General features: G+C 35.7%; 1 protein-coding gene across 5 annotated transcripts in view; it reads right to left on the minus strand.

Annotated features, from left to right (window-relative positions):
- The window catches only part of PKN2 (protein kinase N2), a 162391-nt gene that overhangs the window by 67778 nt on the left and 78604 nt on the right, over positions 1 to 16009 (minus strand). For all 5 annotated transcript variants that reach the window (XM_023208195.2, XM_023208180.2, XM_023208189.2 and 2 more), the window contains exon 3: positions 2315 to 2469. In XM_023208195.2, the coding sequence (XP_023063963.1) occupies positions 2315 to 2469 (155 nt within the window). The remainder of the gene's footprint in view (positions 1 to 2314; positions 2470 to 16009) is intronic.

Below are 16009 nucleotides of genomic sequence, written 5' to 3' on the forward strand. Positions count from 1 at the left end.
ACAATAGTAGTTGCAAATGGGCTTTGGACATCCATTTGAGTCCCTCTCAAATTAATAAATCTAATTAAAAATAAAAACCTATGCAAAATTGACATATCTGTTTTAACAGGATGCTCACAGCCTTGTTCACTTTGAATCTGTGGTTGTTTTAGGTTATCTATTTGTTTTACTTTTAATATGTCCAAAACTGTTCAACTTAGAGTAGTGGTTAGTAATCTTTTGTGGATTAAAGACCACTTTGAGAATAAGGTGTAACCTACAGCCCTTTCATCTATACAACTATCAACATAGACACTTCCTTTTCCTATAACTTCAAAGGGTTCATAAACCCCTCAAACTAATCCCTCCACCCCAGATTTAAAAACTTTACTCCAAAGGTAGTAGCTGGGTTAATTTAAAAATGCTCAGCATAATGTGCTAAAATCGCAGTTCCAGGAACGAAGTATTTACTTAGAAAAAAAAAAGGTCAAAATAATATTTTATAAAAACATAAAATCCCTAAAACTGAATGTCAGTGCTAAAAATAACAGCACAAAAAATAACTCTATCATCCAATAAGAAATGTTCAAAGTTAGTGAAATAATATCCTATCAAATATCACATAAGTAAATAGGAACAAATACCTTTTTCTAAAAGTAACAAAAAATTCTTTTGAACATAAAATCTATGCTCATAATTAACGTTAAAACATTTTTCATAAAAAGTACACATTTCTTTCTTTTTGATATCTTCCCTAATGTCTTTTTTTCTTTCTCTTTAAACAATATTTTTTTTTGGAGACAGGGTCTTGCTATATTGACGAGGCTGGTTTCAAACTCCTGGCCTTACGGAATCCTCCTGCCTCAGCCTCCCAGAGTGCTATGTATACAGGTGTGAGTCACCAGGCCTAGCCTCAAATTTCATGTGAGGTGAATAGCTAGGATGCATGACTAAGAAAAAAAAATTTCCCTCTGATTTCAAATTCTTTTTTTTTTTTTTTTTGAGACGGAGTCTCGCTCTGTCGCCCAGGCTGGAGTGCAGTGGCCGGATCTCAGCTCACGGCAAGCTCCGCCTCCCGGGTTTACGCCATTCTCCCGCCTCAGCCTCCCGAGTAGCTGGGACTACAGGCGCCCGCCACCTCGCCCGGCTAGTTTTTTGTGTTTTTTCAGTAGAGACGGGGGTTTCACCGTGTTAGCCAGGATGGTCACGATCTCCTGACCTCGTGATCCGCCCGTCTCGGCCTCCCAAAGTGCTGGGATTACAGGCTTGAGCCACCGCGCCCGGCCTCAAGTTCTTTTTAAACTGAAACAAATAAACAAAATACATAAGAACTTTTATTATGAAATTATTTTAAAAATATCTATTAAAATATAAAAAATTGATATGCAGAGATAAAAATATTTAAAATACATGAGTTGAAAGTAAAAAGGTATATTTTATAACTTTATATCCTTTTCAGAATTTTTGGAAATTATTAAAACTATAGAACCTTAGGCTGAAGAGAACCTTGAGGATAATCTGGTTCAGTGGCTTACAACATTTTTTTTTTTTTTTGCTGCATTATACCTAATAACAAGGACATGTTCCTATTACTAAGAATTGTTCCACATAACACTGATTTTCAGTTAGGAGTTATATGCCCATACCAGATTCCCAAGAATGCACAGGTCTAGGCCAAGCAATTATTGATGACGCCAAAATGTCCCATCTTTTCATCTGCCCTCTCCCAAAAACTTGGGAGAGTGGTCTATAATGTGGAAAACTCATTATAGACTAAACTTTTTTAGATAATTTCTTTTTAAATAATTTTAGATTTACAGAAAACTTGCAGATATGGAAAGCTCTGTGTATCCTTTACCCATAAGGTCAAATTTTTGATTAACTAGGTCTTGGTAGGAATAAACAATTTTTAAAATGTTACCTAAAAAAAAAAAACCCATGAAACAAAACATGTTTCCAAATTCTTTTATTCACTCTTTCAAATTTTGAGGTCAAAATGATCTCAGATGTCATAATATAGTGTTTAAACAGTGACATTACCAATTAAAAGCACAAAAATGTGAAAAACACAGCACTAAACAGATCTCAAAAAGGATACTTTTTAGTGTATCATAGCTTAAGGTGGCAAAATCACCTTGTTAGACCTCAGCTGGAAATAAGCACATCAGATAATTCTAATTTCCCCCACTCCAGGCATGTACACAAATGACTGCCAAAGTGCCATGCCACCAGTACTGATGTTGGAGTTACAAATAAATTTTATTGAGTAGGTAAATTTATAACTATGGAATCTGCAAATAATGACTAAGTAGTTACATTTATTTACTACACTTACCTTTGAAGATCCATTTGAATACATCTGTATCATATTCTCTGCACCTTGTTTTACTTTAAGTTCTATATCCAATTGTTTTTGTAGAGCCTTTAATCTATTGTTGCTAGTAGAACAACGAGGGTCACTATTTGGAGTATCTGGAGTCCTTGGGCAATCTGTAAATAAAATATTGTTAAAATTACTTATTAGAATGAATTGATGCTTAAAATTAGAAGTTAATATTTTGCAAATAAACAGCGTTTTTCAAACTTTGAGATGGGCCTAAATGAAACCTCCTTATGCTTATAGATAATCCATGAATTCAACCAATTCATGCAAAAAAAAAAAAAAAGTATTTGAGTTGCGAGACTACTTCCCAGGGTAGATTCCACTTAAAATATAAAAGTGAATTAAGTCTGAAACTCAGTTAGAAGATTGTCCATGGTTTCCCCAACACTATTATTTTAAATCAACTTGACTAGTCTATTCAATAATTAAACTAAATTTCCTACTATAACCTCATCAGCTGGAGAATAAAGCATATTCAAACATGATACAAATTCAATTAAGGTAATTCTTTTTAAAGAGAACTAAGGTTATCTGAAATACAGTGTAGTAATGCTTCAAAAATATTGATCCATTAATATCGATGCAGGGCAGAAGGAGGTTACAGAGGGATGAAAAATTCAAGTCCATAGCCTCTCATAAAGGATACTGTGTTGCTTCTATTTAAAAAATAAAAATAAAACTTCGCAGAATAAGTTAGAGAGGAGTCCCTTCTCAATTTTCTCAGATAGTTTCTGTGAAATGGTACCAGCTCTTCTTTGTACATCTGGTAGAATTTGGCTATGAATCCATCCGGTTCTGGGCTTTTTTGGTTGGCAGGTTCTTCAATTTTGGAACTTGCTTTTGGTCGGTTCAAGGGTTCTATTTCTTCCTGGATCAATCTTGGGAGGGTGTATGTGTCCAGGAATTCATCCATTTCTTCTAGATTTTCTAGTTTATATGCATAGAGGTGTTCATAATATTCTCTGACGCAATTGCAACAAAAGCAAAAATTGACAAACGGGATCTAATTAAATTAAAGAAGTTCTACACAGCAAAAGAAACTATCAACAGAGTAAACACACAACCTACAGAATGGGAGAAAAAATATTTGTACAAACTACACATTTGACAAAGGTCTAACATCAGCATCCATGATGAACTTAACAAGGAAAAAATAACCACACTGAAAAGTGGGCAAAGGATATGAATAGATACTTTTGAAAAGACATACATGTGGCCAACATGCACATTAAAAAAAGCTCAACATCACTGATCATTAGAGAAATGCAAATCAAAATCACAATGAGACGCTATCTCACACCAGTCAGAATGGCTTTTTTTTTTTTTTTTGAGACGGAGTCTTGCTCGCCATCTTGGCTCACTGCAACCTCTGCCTCCCAGGTTCAAGCCATTCTCCTGCCTCAGCCTCCTGAGTAGCTGGGATTACAGGTGTACGCCATCATGCCGGGTTTATTTTTGTATTTTTAGTATAGGCGGGATTTCACCATGTTGGTCAGGCTGCTCTCGAACTCCTGACCTCGTGATCTGCCCGCCTTGGCCTCCCAAAGTGCTGGGATTACAGGCATGAGCCACTGCACCTGGCTCAGAATGGCTATTATTAAAAAGTCAAAAAATTACAGAGGCTAGTGAGGATGCAGAGAAAAAGCAATGCTTATACACTGTTGGTGGGAGTGTAAGTTAGTTCAACTATTGTGGAAGACTGTGGAGATTCTGCAAAGACCAAAAGACAAAAATACCATTCGACCCAGCAATCTCGTTAGTGGGTATATACCCAAAGCAATATAAATTGTTCTATCATAAAGACACATACATGTGTATATTCATTGTAGCAAAGACATGGAATCAACCTAAATGCCCAGCAATGACAGAGTGAATAAAGAAAATGTGCGTGTGTATATATATATAAACAAACACACACACACACACACCCCCCATGGACTACTATACAGCCATTAAAAAAAAAGACAGAGAGAGATCATGTCCTCTGCAGGAACATGGATGGAGCTGGAGGCCATTATCCTCAGCAAACTAATGCTGAAACACAAAACCAAATACCATATGTTCTTTCTTATAAGTGGGAGCTAAATGATGACAACACATGGACACACAGAGGAGAACAACAGACACTGAGGCCTATTGGAGTGTGGAGGGTGGGAGGAGGGAGAGGAACATGAAAAACAACTATTGAGTACTAGGCTTAATACCTGAGTGACAAAATAATCTGTATAATAAACCCCCAAGACACAAGCTTACTTATATAACAAATCTTCACGGGTACCCTTAAACTTAAAATAAAAGTAAAAAAAAAAAAAGCATAATATGTTGCTTTACAGATTTCTATGATTTTAGGAATGGGAATATTTTCAAAATCTCTGTGTTAGTAAAGTTCCTAAAAATTCAAAACATGTGCCATTTAAAGATGAGCTTCGTGGCCGGGCGTGGTGGCTCAAGCCTGTAATCCCAGCACTTTGGGAGGCCGAGACGGGCGGATCACGAGGTCAGGAGATCGAGACCATCCTGGCTAACACGGTGAAACCCCGTCTCTACTAAAAACTACAAAAAACTAGCCGGGCGAGGTGGCGGCGCCTGTAGTCCCAGCTACTCGGGAGGCTGAGGCAGGAGAATGGCATGAACCCGGGAGGCGGAGCTTGCAGTGAGCTGAGATCCGGCCACAGCACTCCAGCTTGGGTGACAGAGCGAGACTCCGTCTCAAAAAAAAAAAAAAAAGATGAGCTTCATGGAAATAAATTTGTTCTAGAATAAAATAAAAATGGGAACTATTAATGCATAAAAAATCAATGCCTACAGATTTTGAAAATTATAATTTTCCAAGTAAATAATTTTCATTTTGCAAAAACAAATAAAACTTCAAAAGGAACCATCTTATTCTGGATAATCCATTATTATTGAAACACTTCTTTTTTTTTTTTTGTTGGAGACAGTCTCACTCTGTCGCCCAGATTGTAGTGCAGTGGTGTGATCTCGGCTCACTGCAACCTCCGCCTCCTGGATGCAAGCAATTCTCTGCCTCAGCCTTTCGAGTAGCTAGTATTACAGGCGCCTGCCACTACGCCCGGCTAATTTTTTGTATTTTTAGTAGGGACAGGGTTTCACCATCTTGGCTAGGCTGGTCTTGAACTCCTGACCTCATAATCCACCTGCCTCAGCCTCCCAAAGTGCTGGGATTACAGGTATGAGTCACCGTGCCCGGCCTGTTGGAACACTTACCTTCAATCAAAATTCTTCATATTTTAAGTTTAGTGTTTTGTATTTTTATCCACACTAGGTCCCTTTACTTCTAAAAAAGCTAGAAGACTAGGGTACTACCCTGTTTTAGATGATAAGTAACTTGGTCATCACTGGAAAACTGCCTAAGCTGCAAGTTACTTTACCTTTATGCTTCAAGGTTCCCTTCACTCCTCTATAATATAAGATGGTGTGACTAACCATTTTAATGAACGTATTTCATATTAAGTTTTATATTCTCTTTAAAAAATTCACTAATTCAAACACATGCAATTATAATTTGTTAATTAATATAAAAATATAGATATTAAGGCTGAGGCAGCAGAATCACTTAAGGCCAGGAGTCTGAGACCAGCCTGGGCAACCAAGTCAGATGCTGTTTCTAAAATAAACAGATAAATAAATAAATAAATAATAGAGATACTAGGCTAGGATGTAAAATAATAGTGCTTTAATGATATCTGCCCAAACATGTGTAAGTGTGCATATAAATCCTTAAAATAACCTTTTGAGACAGATATTATCCATACTTTATACATCAGGAAACAGGCAAAGCCACACAATTAATTCAGAAAAGGTTTCTGTTCTAATTGGATTCTTCAAATTACAAATGGGCTGCCCAAAAAAACTGATATAAAATGTAGGTAAGTTTTCAAATCAAATCACAAAAGAGCAACTTAGTATATATCTAGTATAGTGGTTAAGACTGCCCAGGTTTGAGTCTCAGTTTTGATACTGAGATTCAGTATAAACCATGTAATATAGGGTAAGGTACTTCACAGTTCTGTGCCTTATTTTCTTCATGCGTTAAATGGTGAAAACAGCATGTACCTCACAGGATTATAGTGAAGATTAAATAAATTATATCCACAGAGCTTAGAAACAGGTGTGGTACATAGTAAATATGCAATAAATATTAACCAGCAGTACCCACTGTAGAAAGAGTATCTCTGTTGAGTCCATAAATGAACTACACATTATAACAATGATTGAACAGATCTGGGAACATTTTAATTTTCTTCTCTCTTTTTGTATAAATGATATCAGAATCTTGTAAGAAATGTAAATTACACAGAATTTGGTATATAAAGATAGCTTATAGTAAGCACATTTTTTTACAGAACTGGAATGCATTCAGAATAGAAGGCCCTTAGTTGAGTATGAAAATGTGTTGTCTCTAAAACAGTTGATGGTGTGTTTAGCCTAGGATGGGAAGGAGAAATGATTCCTGCCTAAACATTTAAATATTTGTCTATGAAAGCTGTCCACTTACTATTTCCCCACAAGACAGAGAATTAGAACCACTGAGTAAAAAGGTAGTAAGGGCAACATTTTTGTCACAACATAAATTCCTTATGTTTTGGGTTATCTAACAATAAAATGGCTTGTCTTAAAATGTAATAAAGTCTCGTCTCTGGAAGCACTTATACAAAAGACAGATTACAATTTGTTAGAGAGACTATATAATAGATTCTTAAACATTACAGCAGGTTATACTAAGATACTGAAATATTCAGCTGGGCACGGTGGTGTACGCCTGTAATCCCAGAACTTTGGGAGGCCAAGGCAGGTGGATCACGAGGCAGGTGGATCACGAGGTCAAGAGATCAAGCCCATCCATGCTAAAACCCCGTCTCCACTAAAAATACAAAAATTAGGTGGGCGTGGTGGTGCACGTCTGTAGTCCCGGCTATTCAGGAAGCTGAGCAGGAAAATCGCTTGAACCCAGGAGGCAGAGGTTACTGTTAGCCGAGATTGCGTCACTGCACTCCAGCTTGGTGACAGAGCAAGACTCCGTCTCAAAAAAAAAAAAAAAAAAAAGATATATCCATTGATCAGATAGTCTGTGAATTTGTAAAAATACTACATAACACTGTTCTTAAGGAAAAGTATGTCCTCAGTTTTAATAATGGTTATGGGAATATAAGAAATGAGAATATGGTTAAGAACCAGGGCTCTGAGGTCAGAATGCCTGGGTTAAAATCCTGTGGTTGCTACTCATTGGTATGGTCTTGATTATATACTTACTTAACATCTCTGTGCTACGGTTTCCTTAGCCACAAATTGAGGGTTACTGTAAAAACAAAGCCTATATAGTGCTTAGGTCGACGCTTAAAATGTAATAAGGGCTCAATAATGTTACAAGTCAGGGCTCAGCTAAGTAGCCAGTATTTCTGCTCATTTAATCTTCCCAAGAACTCATAAAGGTTTGCAATATAACTTCATTTTACAAATAAAAATATCTGGGCCGGGCGCAGTGGCTCACGCCTGTAATCCCAGCACTTTGGGAGGCCGAGAAGGGCGGATCATGAGGTCAGGAGATCGAGACCATCCTGGCTAACATAGTGAAACCCCGTCTCTACTAAAAACACACAAAAAAATTAGCCGGGCGTGGTGGCGGGCGCCTGTAGTCCCAGCTACACGGGAGGCTGAGGCAGGAGAATGGCGTGAACCTGGGGGGCGGAGCTTGCAGTGAGCCAAGATCTCCTCACTGCACTCCAGCCTGGGCGACAGAGCAAGACTCTGTCTCAAAAAAAAAAAAAAACAAAAAAAAAAAAAAAAAATATAAAAAAATCTGACACTTAGAGAATTTATTTGCAAAGGTCACAAAAGTGTACACCAAGGCAGAAATTTAACCTTAAATATGTCTTATATGAAGTAAACTTGATAAAGTTCACTACTTTTCCCATTTAGAAATCAGAGAAACACTGTTGTCACCCTTGGATTTCATCTATTTTCCCCTTGAACCTGCTTTCCTACACACTACCTTTCTTCTTTCCAATTTTCTTCCTTGTACTTTATAGTAAATTCCAGCATGATAAAACATATAGTTGCCAGTATATTTCTTAAACTTTTTCTCATAGTGAAACATATTTCAAAACAAGGATAACTAGAACTTCCTACTCCCCATTAATACTCTCACCATTCAAAAAATTTTTTAAAACTCTATAAAATGGTTATCATTTTTCTACTCTTAACAACTGCCTTTACATTTAAAAAGAGGTGAATCTGCTCTTAAATACATACTTTGCTGGCTAAAGAAACTAAACCCCATGATTACAACAAAAAACAAATTTCCATTTGCTGCATATATTGCTAATATTACTGAAAAAGTTTTCTCGGGGGTATTATAAGAAATTATGCATGCTTCTAACCTTCTAAACATTATACAATTCAAAATGTATGTTATACAAATTCAATAAACTTGCTTTAATGTTTACATATTAGATCAAAGAGATTTTAGGCATGTATAAGTTACAGTAGACAATGCGCTGGAGATAAGCCCATAAAGTCACACCTTTACACACATTTAGCCAATATAAATTGTTGTGCTTTAAGATGGAAAGTAGACAAGATTAATTCTTCCACCAAAATATTTTTAATAGCCATGTCTACCAAATATAGTCCCAACTTCACGGTTAGGCATTAAAGGTCTTAGGCTATCTAGCTCCAAGCTAATTCTCCACTACTATTTTTCCTTGTTAAATTCTGTGTTCAAAACCTTTCTAAAAAAAATGCAATTGCTTTCTTTAATACTATTGTTAGTTTAGGCATTACTTTCTCCAGAAAACCTTCCCTAATCATTCTCTAGTCTACTATATCTTCAAAGTATACTTTCATCCCTCCATTGAAATGTGTACTACACAGTATTATAATGATCTGTTTTCACATCTGTTTTTCCTCTGAGACTATAAGCATCTTGAGTGCTGTGTTCTTAGCTATTTTAATGACTGAGTTTAACAGCAAACCAGACACAGAAAAATAGCAGATTAATACTGAAAAATAGCTAAGTTTTTTAAAAAGAGAAAGAAAGGAAAAACGAGACATAAAGAGACACAGAGGAAAAAAAAAAATAAGCTCCAATATATCTTATGGTGCTTTGGAAGAAAAATAGTACCTTGAAGACAAGATATAAAGAAATGATGATGATCACCTTTTAAGAACTAATAAAAATGCCAATCCATAGATTCAAGATACCCGATCAACCCCAAGCACAAACATATAGGGGAAAAAAAGTTCATACTTGGACATATCACAGTGAAACTTTAGAACATCAAAGACAAAGTGTTCACAGCAGTCAGAGAAAGGGTACCTTCAAAAGAATTACAGTTAAATTTATGGCAGTTTTCAGCAACAACACTGAAAGGTGGAAGAAGGTGAAATGACAGCTTCTTTATGTTAAAGGATACAACCCCCTCCTTATATTGTGATATAGTTTGGATCTGTGTCCCTGCCCCAATCTCATGTCAAACTGGGATCCCCAATATTGAACGTGGGGACTTGTGGGAGATGACTGGATCATGGGTGTGGGTCTTTAATGGGTGGTTTAGCACCATCCCCTTGGTGCTGTTCTCACGATAGTGAGATCTGGTTGTTTAAAAGTGTGTAGCCCCTCCCACTCTCTCTGTGGCTCCTGCTCTGGCCATGTAAGACTTGTTTGCTTCTCTTTCGCCTTCCACCATGATTGAAAGTTTTCTGAGGCCTCCCCAGAAGCCTAGCAGATGCCAGCATCATGCTTCCTTTACAGCCTGTGCAACCATAAGACAATTAAAGCTCTTTATTACCCAGTGTTGGGTATTTCTTTACAGCAGTGTGAGAATGGACTAATAAAGATTGTATATCTCCAGTGAAAATATCTTTCAACAGTGAAGACAAAATAAAAATATTATCAGACAAAGATGAAAACAGTTTTTCACAGACTCATTAAAAATTTAAAAATGCTAAAGGATGTACTCTGGGAAGAAGAAAAGTGATTCTAATTGGTAGGTCAAAAAAGAACAAAACAGATAAAGTGGCTTAGATGTAAGTGATTTTAAAGGACCACTATATAAACCAATAAAAAAGTCATGAAGGGGTTTTTAAAAAATAGAATTACAATGGCAAAAACTGCAATTAATTTTGCACCAACCTAGTAAGACAGTAAAATATAAGCTAGGGTGTAGGTAAATAAAAGCATTCTAAAGCCTTCGAATTGTCCGAGAGATAAAAACAGCAATCAGACTACTGCCTTTGATAAGTATGCACGATGTACTATCTAAATGAATCAATTTCCAAAACGAACTTTTAATAATTGATTCTTAAAAAAGTCTAAAAATGGCAAGAAAAGAAAGAAAAAGAAACATTAAAGGCACAAAATAAGATACTAAATATAAACCCAAATACAATAGCAATCATTTAAATAGGCTAAATGATCCAGGTAAAAGAGATTATTAGATTAGGTAAAAACAAATGAATAAAATAAATCCAACTATATGCTATTTTAAGAAACATATCTAAAACATGATACAGAACAGTTGAAAGTAAGGAAATGGAAGAAAGGTATTCCACACAATCACTAACCTCAACCCACAACCTGTATTGATAACAGACAAAAGATACTTTAAGGCAAAAAATACTTTAAGACAGAAAGATTACAGATAAGTCATTTCATTATAATAGAAGGTTCAATTCACCAGAAATATGCATCAATTCTAAATGTGTAGGTGTTCAATTATGTGGCAACAAAATAAATAACTGGCAAATTTTTAAAAAATATAGCAAATCTGTATTCCACTAATACAGACAGTTCCAGCACATAATTACAAATCACAAAGCTCAATCAGAAAAAAATTCACCATGAGAAAAAAATTACAGGATTAGCCTTGTAAAGATTTCACTTATTGTATTTATCCTATATAGACTGTGAAATAAGTATGTTAAATATGTAAAGCTAAATGCAAGGGGTATCAACTGGGACAAGAGACTACCAAAATTACCAACATTAACAAAATAGAACCTCTAGCATTAAAAAAATATGTAATAACAAAATTAGAAACACAATCTTTGATAAAGAGTAAGTGTGATACACAGATGAAGAAACTATTAGAAAAATGGAGATAGATTTGAAGAAATTAATATGTATCTAAAGTTCCCAAAAAACTACGTAGAAGGAAAACAGGAGGTACAACAATCAAAGGGACAGAGGCTAACAATTTCCCATAATTGATGAAATACATAAATCTCAGATTTAGGAAACCCAACAAATCCCAAGCAAATCAAATGAAATGAAATCTACGCCATTATACTTTAAGTCCAGAACACTGAAGACAAAGGATATCTTAATAGAAACCAGACGATCTACATGGCTTCAACCATGAGACTGGCAGCTGTTTCCTCAACAAGAGTAGAACCCAGACAACCACGAAATAATAGTTTCTAAGTGCTGAAAGAAAATAAATGTCAACTTAGAATTGTATATAAAGGTGAAATCGTCTTTCTAAAGTATCTACTGTACTTTAGGAAGTACAAGAAAAGATCATTCTAGAAGGTAGGTCTGAGAAGCATGAACAAGGAAAATGGTCAGCATGTGGGTAATTATAAATCAACAATGACTATATAGAACAATAATGTTTAGATCTAATTTGTGGAATTGAAGCTAAAACGATATAAATAGAACATGGCCAACAACAGCATGTAAGTATTCTAAGTTTATTGTATAGTATAGAAAGGTGATTTGTCATTGAAGAATCTAGTTGACAAACAAACTATGCAAGTTATTTTGGACAGAGGGAACTTAATACAGGGAACTAGTTATATCATATGTTGCCAAGTATTATGCAAAGGACAACCCTGTGTACAGGTGGCAAAATTCCTCTTCTCAAAGAGGTTAGATTCAGGTGTGTGTGTGTTTATGTACATGTGTGTAAATATATAACATATGTGTATATAAAAGGGACACCTTGTATGTACCTGTATGGATATGTGTGTGTCTATATATACCAGAGTGTATGTGTGTACATATGAACATTTTCAAACATACTGCAAAGTTGAATTTTACAGTGAGCACCCATATACCCATTACCTAGATTCTGCTAACCTACACACACACATGTGCATAAGTATAGAGAGGTAAAAAAAGAGGTAAAAAAGAGAAAACATAGGGATAGGAGAAAAAAATTAGAGCTGGGATTAGTAGCAGAAAAAGTTGAAATAATAGAGGCAGATGCCAGACCATTTGAAAGGCATCTCTACCATGCTGCAAATTTGTACTGTACTCTGTAGCAAATGAAGATCCACTGAAAAGTTTAAATCAAGTAACTAACAGGACTGAATCTGAATTCTAGATTTTAAAAAATGCTGACAGCAGTGTTTATGTTGAATTAAAGAAATACTGAACTTGTACCCTGTGGCAATAAAGATGAAGAGGAGATAGAGATTTCAGTCCTGTTATCAGAGGTAGAATCTATAAGGCTTGGTGACTTACAAACTTACAATGAAGGTTGAAGGTGGGGAAAAAGGTTTTAAAAAATCAGGTTTTAGTTATAGATTACTGGGTCACGCCACTAACAGGGCAGAAAACACAGAGAAAGATTCAGAGATAGTGGTCCAAGAAAAGAAGAGTTCAATTTTAGACATGATGAGAGGCAAAGCCAACAGGACATACAGGTAATAATCCAAAAGGGCGGCTATAAACTATCAGAAGAAGCCCAGAAAACACAGCCTAGCTGGAGATACAGCTTTGGAAGTCACCAGAAAATAGGATATGATTAAAATTTCCTTAAGGATAAGATTTGCCAATGCCAGAATAACGAGTAAATACTGAATTTGTTAGATTCCCCCAAAATGTGTAGAGCAATAGATTGCTGTTTCTGGTGCTTTTCATATTTTCTCTAAAACCACAACTGAGCAGTTGGCTTACAAGATGAAACAGAGTTCTAGAACACAGGAGCAATCCTGATCCTTCTTAGAGGACTTCTGACTACTTAAGGTCTAGCCCTACCCTGATTCCTTGATTGTCTTGGAGATTAGGAATATGGTTGAATTATTGAGTCTTTACTTCCCAGACCCAGGAAAGCCTCCTCAGACTTTATTTTACATCCAAATGGGGTTTCATGTTCAGACTTAGATGGCCTTGGATGTCTCATGCTTTTCCTCAAGCTATCAAAATACTGCGTTCACAAAACACCCTAGAGAGGGTACATGTTGTCTGTCCCTCTTATTCTACAAATGAGAAAACAAAGGTCTTGACAGATTCCAAGTGGTATACACCACACAACAATTTAATAGTGCAGCCAGATGACATCTCAGATAATATAACCTTTAGTCTTTATTTTATAGCAAGCTGGCTCTCTATGTCCAATATTCATAAAGTGGTACTTGTATAGCCAGGATGCCTGCTTATGAAACACTGTTTACTGCATTAAACAATTAAAGGGAAATATATTAATAGTTGAAATAAACTTAGCCAAATCTAAATTAATAAGGTCAATATTATACAAAATCACTAGCTTACTATTTATCTATATTCTTAACATACTTCCTCCTGTAAGTCTCTAAGTTACTATTTTAAAAATAAACTGCTCCAGAATCTTGCCATGTGTTACCATTACGTTAACTTTATACATCTCCTGAAGTCCAACTTTCTTATTTAAAGAAAGATACTTTACCTTTTATAGCCATGTGGAACCTGCTCAGGTTGTAATGAATGCTCAATTATTAAAGGAGGCTTAATTGGCTATTTTATATACTTGGGATAATCCTTGTCATATATCACCAACTGAACTAATTTTGGTTAAATATTTTATAACTAATACAACCTCTGGTTTAAGCTTTCTTAATATGTTACAAAAATAGGCAGGGGTAACACTGTGAGTTAGAATTTTTTTTTTTTTTTTTTTTTTGAGATGGAGTCTCGCACTGTCGCCTGGGCTGGAGTGCAATGGCTCAATCTTGGCTCACTGCAACCTCCGCCTCCTGGGTTCACGTGATTGAGTTAGAATAATTTTTAAGGTAAAACAAGCAACCTAGGTATAAAAATTACAGAACTGCCTCTATCTGCAATATTTTAATGTTTGAAAACTGCACCTATCATTAGAGGAGACTTCTTCATTCTGTACATAACTCTGTACCTAGGGCATGCACTGTTCCTTCATAAATTCTCCTTAAGATGGTGCTGCTCTATTTTTCTTAATTTCCTCTATGACGATAATGTATATTAACTACTACATACTTGTTAGACTGGTTTAAAAATAAATGAATAATACCAAGTGCTGGAGAGAATGTGGAACAACTAGAACTCTCATTCACTGATGGTGGGAATGAAAAATACCACTACTCTAGAATATATTTGGCAGTTTATTTCCTTCTTTTTAAAGACCAGGTCTTGCTCTGTTGCCCAGGCTGGAGTGCAGTGGCACGATCATGGCTCAATGTAGCCTCAAACTCTCAGGCTCAAGTAATCCTCCCACCTCAGCCTCCCAAGTAGCTGGGATTACAGGTGCACACCACCATACTTGGCTAATTTTTAAATTTTTCGTGGAGATGAAGTCTCACTATGTTGCCCAGGCTGGTCTCAAACTCCTGAGCTCAAATGATTCCCCCACCTCCACCTCCCAAAGTGCTGAGATTTTAGACATGAGCCACTGTGCCCAGCCATCTTCTTATAATGTTAAACATAGGCTTCCATATGACTCAGCAATCCTACTCTTCAGTATTTACTACAGTGAACCAAAAACTTTATTCACACAAAAACCTGTACATGAATATTTATAGCAGCTTTACTGATAATTGCCAAAAATTGGAAAACCACCCTAATGTTCTTTGTGAATGGATAAATTATAGTACATTTATACAATCAACTATTGCTCAGGAATAAAAAAAAAATGAACTACTGATACACACAACAACTTGAAGGAGTCTCAAAGGCAATCTGCGGAGGGAAAGAAGTCTCAGAAACTTATATACTTTATAATTCTATGTACATGACATTCTTCAAAAGAGAACTATAGTGACAGAACAGATCAGTGGTTGTCAGGGCATATAGAGGTGAGGAAGGGTGTGACTATAAAGAAAGAACATGAGGGAGATTTATAGGGCATTGGAAGTATTCCTTTTTCTGAATGTGGTGGCAGTTAGATGAATTTATCTTAGAATTCATGGAGAGGTATACTAAAAATATATATACAATTTTACTACATATTAACTGTTTTAGAAAATACATCATAAAAAGAATTCAAGTATTAGGGAATCTATACATTTAATCTCAAGATTTTAAAGATGATGAAACAAATCCAGGAGTTGAAAAAAGCAACTTACTAATGATCACACTATTGAAATGGGCAGGGCAACAGATAAAAAGAAAATTAAATCTTCATGTCTATTCATCCAAGACCATAAACTGTTCTTTAGTCATGAACAAAGTTCCCTCAATACAGATATATTTTAGGAATTTAGAAGAATTTGCTAAGATTAACCCCACAAAATCCCAATATAATATTAGGTATATTATATTACTAAATTAGTATTTCCCTTCTGAATATTTCAAATATTAAAGAAAACATTCACCAAATTAATAAGTAGAAACCAATTTAAGCTTGGTGGGGTTTGAAAATATAAGAATGGCACAAGAAAACTGAGATGAAA

This window comes from Piliocolobus tephrosceles, chromosome 1, assembly GCF_002776525.5.
Source record: "Piliocolobus tephrosceles isolate RC106 chromosome 1, ASM277652v3, whole genome shotgun sequence".
In the NCBI taxonomy this organism is placed as follows: domain Eukaryota; kingdom Metazoa; phylum Chordata; class Mammalia; order Primates; family Cercopithecidae; genus Piliocolobus; species Piliocolobus tephrosceles.